Here is a 7,418-nt window from a genome sequence, read left to right on the forward strand (position 1 = left end):
TGGATGTAGATTTCTTATTCAACCTTCAGCTAAATCATATTTATGCGACACAAGATTCAGATGTTGCCCCTAACGCTGCTCACAAAACAGATAAATTATGCAAAGAATAAACAGTCAAGTAAGTAAAAATAAGACTATTTTTATGGTGATGTGGAGAATGAATTCAGTAATCTTACGTTTGCTGTGATATTCTTTATAGTATGTGAGACAGTTTTATTCTTTCAGCTGCTTGGCGGTGTTAAATGGTTCTGGGAGCAAGTAGAGAACAAAGATAAAAACATCATTCAGACTGATAGGAATACTTACTGCAAATCTTATAAAGTCAAGAAGTACAAGGCTTCAGTGCTTTATCGGTCTCTGTTTTACGATTACATTGATATATAAAAAACTTATAGAACAATGGAGTAGCTTTGAAACTGCAGCTCAATCTCCTCAAAGCTCTATCTTTGATCTGAACTCGACAGGATTAAAGATTGTAGTATTGATTGACCAGTAGGCAGAGTTTTAATACGTCTTGATCCGTTATCTTGAACATACCCTGCTATGGAGCTGGTTAAGAGTTCAGGATTACAATTTACAACAGCATAACTAGACCACTGTCATAATCCTGAAAACCCAAGTTAAAGCAGAACTTGCCTCGATAACCTAAAATCCTGCTTTAGGCCTCAGAAGACTCAGAAGGAAACCAGCATCATCAAACAAATAACAGGCAGAAGCTAGGATCCCCCAAAATGACTGCCAAAGAAAAAACCTTCACAGTAATCTAAATATCTAAACTTACCCACCTCAGGATTTTTCTAATCCATACAGCAAATTTATGGGGAGCAACTTTCAAATAAGTTAAATTCAATTCAATTCAATTACTTCAGTTTTCTCCAAATTACAAGACAACCCGGCCTTTATGTACTTCAAACATGCCGGGAGTTTGGCTAACTGTTTTCATTTGGCTTTTTGGATAAATATTCAGATTCAGATTTCTTTTATTGTCATTGTAAAGAGTATAACGAAACGTATAACTGAGTGTCATCTGCATAACATTGGAAATGTATGCAGTGTTTCCTAAAAATATTGCCTAACGGAAGCACGTACAAAGTGAATGAACATTGGTCCTAACACAGAGCCCTGTGTGTCCATAAGACACTCTGGTTTGGGTGGAAGAATCATCATTAACGTGAACAAACTGGAATCTGATAAATATGATTCAAACCAGTTTAGTGCGGTTCCTTTAATCCCAATGACATGCTCCATTCTCTGTAGGAAGATGCTGTGATCAACTGTATTAATGTATGTATAAAAGTAGTCCACTCTCTAAGGCTATATGAAGGTCTTTAAAGAGATGCAGACGAAATAGCAGGAGATATTCAGATAAACTTTCTAGCCATTAGTCCAAAACTGATTCCCGAGTTGGACGTTAGTTTATGAGACTGCAGGTACAGTGACCAATTAATCAGCCTCTGGTGTTATGGCATCGCAGGTTGTGCAGAAAGCCCAGTGGGTTGTGGTCAGCGTGGACCACCACTGGTTTCACCTCGGACCCCACATACTCTTCAAAACCCCGCAGAATGGATCAAAGCGAATGCCTCCCTTTCAACCGCAGAGTAGTTTAACTGATACCATAATAAGCTGACTAGAACAGATGGTGCCACGTCGTTAAAGCAGCCAGTAGAATCATTTCCTGATCTATGATCTCACAAAAAAAAAAGCTGTTTCAAAAGGCTCGAGTCATTTCAGGGAGTCCTCTTCATCCTCTGTATGGAGAGTTTGATCTTCTTCCCTTTGTATGAAGCACCAAAAGCCCAGTGTAATGGGTTGGAAACTCTTTTATCTCTCATGCTGTTATCAAATGTTAAAGGAAGACTCCACTGATTATTGGTTTTTCGTATGATGTTGTTGGGATCTTCTCCAAGTTCTGTTATATTGCCACCTATATATGTTTTTATGTGGCTGTGTGTTTTGAATTTGCTCTCTGAGGCAATCACAGTAGGTTTAAGTCGAAGGGAGTCAGAAAACAATCGAATAACATGTTTTGAGGCTGTTGAGTTGAACTCCACTATGACTGAAATCACCTATTTTTTAGAGTTTGCGTGGCTGCATTAGTGTAGACTGGCCTCATTCACCGTTCAAGTGGCACCAAATTACCACAAACGCTGATCTAATTCAACACATTTTAGGGAAATTTATGAACTGTGGCATATGAAATAATATAATACTTGAGCTTGTATCGCTGGCTAATCATCTGTACACTTCCAGCTGTTACACTGTGGTCCTCCGGCCCCTTTCTGCTGCACTGGACCCTTCTCGCTCCATCAGAGGTACAATGAACAGGCAAACAGATTAACTGCGACAAGCGTGCAGGGCCCTCACACCACAGTGAATCGATTGGCGGGAGGGGACTAATATAGGTTGTCTGATTACTGGGCGCGGGGACATCAGTACAAGAGAGAAGAAGGCGAGGGAGGTGGGAGAGGATGTGCGAGGATTAATATGCCCATCTGCACTCTGCTGACTCATATTCCTCAGTGTAACAGTGTTGATACCTTCACTTACCCCGTTGTTCTGCGATGACAGCTGCTCCTTGCTGCACGCGGGGTTTGATTCTCCTGTACGTCAGATTCAGTTAATCAGACATTAATCACTGACTTTGAGAGCAAACCGGAGCTCTGTAAACCTACTTCTGCACAGAGGGAGCTCTTTCGTACCCACAGGATAAAAAAACAATGCCCTCCTTTTCGTTGTCTCGCAGCAGCAACAGCAGCAGCAGAAGCAGCAGCGTGCCCCCATTTCTGAGGTGCCACGACGGGGCGCTTTCAAATATTTAGTTTAGTGCACCAGGCCAATTAGTTTGCGATGGATAAATAATGTCTTTGTCCGTACCGGTGACGGATTAATAAAACCTGTCCACCAGTTTATCAACACATACACTCCAGTGATTTTCCAGTAACCCCTGTTTGGCCCACTTACTGTATGAATCTCCCCTCACCCTCATTCACACACACACACACACACAGCGGTGATGTGCTGATGCTATGGCAGCACTGCTGATATGATGTGGCATTACTGGGCCACGATTCCTGCTGAATGCCCTGAAATTTTTTGCCTCCCCTGTGCCCCCCCACATCCCCACCCTCTGCCCCCACAGTCCTCTCAGCAATCACTCCAGCGACCCCCCATCTTCCAGATCTGCTAGCGAAGTCTCACCCTCAGACAGTCACGCTAAGCATGATCATTTGGAGCGTGTGGATTCTGGGAAATCATCCAATGAGTGTGAAATTTAAGATAAAAGCTCTTATTCGAAGCTATTCTTTAGGTCTGCAGGTATAAATTTGGAGCTGTGGCCTGACATAGGGCCTGGTTAGGTTTGATTCTTTTTGCCAAAACTACACTTTTTAGTATCTTAGTTTTGATTTTCACTGGGCAAAATAAGGCACATTTATCAAATACATCTGTATTTATTGTTTCTAAACACGTGGGCCTTAATAAAGATGAATGAAATTATCTAAATTAGTCAGTAACACATTTTAACTTCTAGTCCCTTTCATAGGTCTTGCTCCAAAACTGCTGGACCTCCAATCGTCCACATATTTTTGCCTACAGTATATATATGTTTAATATCAGTATGCAAAACATACATTAGCTTTCAAAGGTGCTCACATTTTCATTTTTTGCAGCCAGAAAACACAAAAAGCATTTATCAATCTTTACTTCTAGCTTTTATTTATCATTATTCATATTAACCCTCTAAACCTCAAGTAGTTTCTGGGTGTTTATTTTTGCTCTTGTGATATTTTTATTCACTGTGGGCTCATTTTTCACTGCAATATAAACTCCCGCACCTCTATGAAAACAGCACAACCATGACTAGAGGTAGAAAGAACTCAAAATGTCTTCTGTACAGTGTGACACACTTACGATGCCATTAATCATTCAGTTGAATTTCTTTCTCTCTTTACCTCTTTTCACCATGCTCAATGTATCTTCCAACAACTTGCTGACAAATTGCTCCTTTGTATACCATTTTTGAGCCATGCTGCATTTATTTTATAGCTCAAGTATTTTTTGATTTGCTCTTACTAATTAGTCACTTATGGCTCCTCAGTTGTGCTAATGAGCACCAATTTGTTTTGTTGTTGTTGTTGTTTTAATAGCATCTGGTTTGTGAAAAGGTTTATTTTTGACAAATTTAAAAAGGAACCAGTAGAGTAAAAGGATTTTGGTTGAATATCTTAATATCTTCAATATCTTAAATTTGATTTGATTTTAAATATCACAGTTTTAAGCTTAGATTTGGATGATATTCCCACAGAATAGTGAGTCACCCATGATTAGTCCAAGACCGTCAGAGAGCTGAAAATTCCATGATTCTTTCTGTTTTTACAGTTACTTGCTCTGATAAATTGTGCATAAAGATAACATGCCTTTCAAACCTGCCAGGGTGTTTTAGGCAACAGAGAGTTACTAGTAATATAAATAACAAGAACAAGGAAACAGATGAAAAATCACAGCTGCTGCCTGCTTTCAGAAACACAAGGTTAGGGTTGTTCTTTGGTTTCGTTTTATGGTAGTGGGCGTAAACGTTTTTTTCTGATCTTTAAATTAAAGTGAGCGAAGTTCATTATTTATATTGTGTCACCACTCTTTGAGGATGATTGCGAGAAGAGCATACATGTCGGTACATTTATTAAAGTGCATTAGTGATGAATCGCCCTCATGCATGAATCATCCATCAGTAATAGCTTAATTTTACATATAATCCATGGTGATGAGGATACACAGAGATGGAAATGTGCTGCAAAAAAAAAAAAGAAAAAAAAAGAAAAGCGTGCTGTCAATATTTTAGCAACCCCCTGCAAAATTTCACAGATTATGTTTTCTGTCGGTGGCTCATGTCTTATTTAGAGGAGCCAAGCCCCTACTAGCTCCCCTGTGGTTTGCGCCGTGATCATAATTTCCGGAGGAAGGATTTATAGATAAAATAACCAAAAGAGTATAAATGATTCTGGCCACCTTTGATTTTCAACATTGTTCAGAATGATCAAAATCAGAAATATCGCAAGATTGCATGAACCTGATATATAAATAGTTCAGTATAATCTGACAGTTCACTAAACTGTTTACACTATAAAACATCATACACAGAATTTTGTCATGGACATATATTAGCTTGCCATTTTTTAAATTTAATAGAACTTAAAGCTAGGGATGTCCCGACCCTAAACACAAAAAGTACACTAAGTGCTGTATTAAACAGTAAGAGGATCCCCCTGGTGCAACAACCAGTTACTACAACTAATCTACTCTACCTGAAGTGTTTGATTACGTAGCAAAATAGCTCCAAGTATCGGGGGATGCTAAACATTAAATATCAGGACACCCCTACTTTAAATGTCTAATCATTTCAGACCACTTTATAACATAGAAACATGAACTCTTATAACTTGAGGCTTGTTGACCTAAAATAACGAGTTGAATGGATGAATAGAAGAGAGTTCGCTCAACTCATTAAACTGAGTTTATAAGTAGCTAAACTAACATATAAGAAAATCTCCCAGGATGCATTTTCAAGAGCTAAAACACCTCAGAGACGCTTCTTTTTATATAGTTTGGGAGGACAGACATGATGGACCCTTGCTGTGTGACTTTAATACATGTTAAATTATCTTGTGGCTCTTTCTTTTCCTGAGAATCAAAACAGTTGTAACCATGACAAAGATTAGAATTCAATCCCTACATCGGGAGCAGCCTCACAGATTGTCTGATTGTGGTCAAAACATTTTCAGTGGGGAAAGTTAAATGAGGAAGAAACTCTTTAAACCTAGAAACTGTGACAGGAAGTCAGTCTGAAACCACTGTATACGTGACTCGGTGATTCAGCTTGGCATCTTAAGTTTATTGAACTTGGTTTCTTAAGTTAAGTAGCAGTTAGTTTTACACTTTCACAAAAATAACAAGATTACTTTGAACTAATTAATTAACCAAAGTGCAGTTAACTTTCAAGGCAGCAGAAAAACGTATTTTTCTCGGCTGAATGAACTTGAAGTGATTTTACAATGCAGGAAACTAATCTAAACTATGGGAAACAAGCACCAGTCCATATGTATAGGGTAGTTAACACACATAGTTTTGGCCTTTACAAAGAAGAGACCCTTGTCATTATACCAAATGTCATGTTTTTCAGGTATGCTGGGCAGCACTCGCTTCACCGGCTCTTCCATGAACTTCAGCACCCTGCTGCTGGAGGAGGACACTGGGATGCTGTACGTGGGAGGCAGAGGCGCTCTGTACGCTCTCAACATCTCCAACATCTCCACCCCGGCAAACCTCAGCGTGAGTGTCGAGACGCCGCGAGCCACACGTCGCCACTGTTTAGAAAGAGGCAGCGAACCCCATTTCGCAAGTTTTCCTCCCATCTCCTCAGTGTAGAAGGAGGAGAAACTAATAATAGCCTTAAGCAGATTGAACAAATCCCATTGTGTTCGTCCAATTTTATGGATATCGGATTAAATGCACCAGGCATTTATTCAAGGGTTACTGAAGAGAGTCAGAACTCGGCGATGCAGCCAGAAAATTAAGTGCGCTGTCTCTCCTCCTGTTTATCGCACACGTACACACTTGTTTTCTTCTCTTTATCTCTCCATTTCCTGTCTGTCTGTAGAGCTTTTATTTATCTATTTGTCCCTCTTTATTTATTGAGCTAACTGAGTCATCCTTATTACCCTCCCATTGTTTGCAGATTGATTGGGATGCTTCTCCTGAACAGAAGAAGCAGTGTCTAAACAAAGGCAGAGACAATCAGGTACGAGGCTGCAGCTGCACTGGTTTTCTTCCCAGAAAAATCTCAGGTATCTGTTTATTGAGTTATTATCGGAGAACAAGATGAAACCGTTCCACTTTGCGATGTGTAGATTGCTTATGGCAGCAACAAAGCAGATAATCCTTTCACTTTCTTCATCAACCCAGAGAAAAGAAGCTGGAGATTTGGGAGAGATCACACTAATTTCTGAATTATTGACATAAAATAGCCCCTCTGCATAAAGTGGCTTGACTAGTCTATGTTCCCTTTATCTTCCTTTGTTGTAAAGCCAGAAATAACCTGTTTTTCTCTGTTCTATGCAGACCGAGTGCTACAACCACATCCGCTTTCTGCAGCGATACAATGAGACTCACCTGTACGTCTGTGGAACCAACGCCTTCAAACCTCTCTGTGCTTATATAGTAAGAACTCATGGGATTTACTGCATTTAAAAAACATAAAACAGAAAAACACCTATAGTCAAACCAGTGATTCTGCAAAATAAAAGCTTTTAGAAATAGACAGGTAAAAAATACATACATATATAATAAAAACCCTCACATTTTTACTTAGTGTGTGCTCATTTGTCACTGACATACAAAGTCCTGCACCTCTGTTCAAACAGCAC

At 39.5% G+C, this 7,418-nt stretch overlaps 1 protein-coding gene across 1 annotated transcript in view; it reads left to right on the plus strand.

Moving 5' to 3' along the window:
• Positions 1-7,418, plus strand: part of sema4gb (sema domain, immunoglobulin domain (Ig), transmembrane domain (TM) and short cytoplasmic domain, (semaphorin) 4Gb) — a 56,314-nt gene that overhangs the window by 23,736 nt on the left and 25,160 nt on the right. Inside the window, exons 3-5 of the mRNA XM_008287537.1 lie at positions 6,176-6,324; positions 6,731-6,793; positions 7,114-7,212. Of these exons, the coding sequence (XP_008285759.1) occupies positions 6,176-6,324; positions 6,731-6,793; positions 7,114-7,212 (311 nt within the window). The remainder of the gene's footprint in view (positions 1-6,175; positions 6,325-6,730; positions 6,794-7,113; positions 7,213-7,418) is intronic.

Source organism: Stegastes partitus, unplaced genomic scaffold (genome assembly GCF_000690725.1).
Source record: "Stegastes partitus isolate 25-593 unplaced genomic scaffold, Stegastes_partitus-1.0.2 Scaffold505, whole genome shotgun sequence".
In the NCBI taxonomy this organism is placed as follows: domain Eukaryota; kingdom Metazoa; phylum Chordata; class Actinopteri; family Pomacentridae; genus Stegastes; species Stegastes partitus.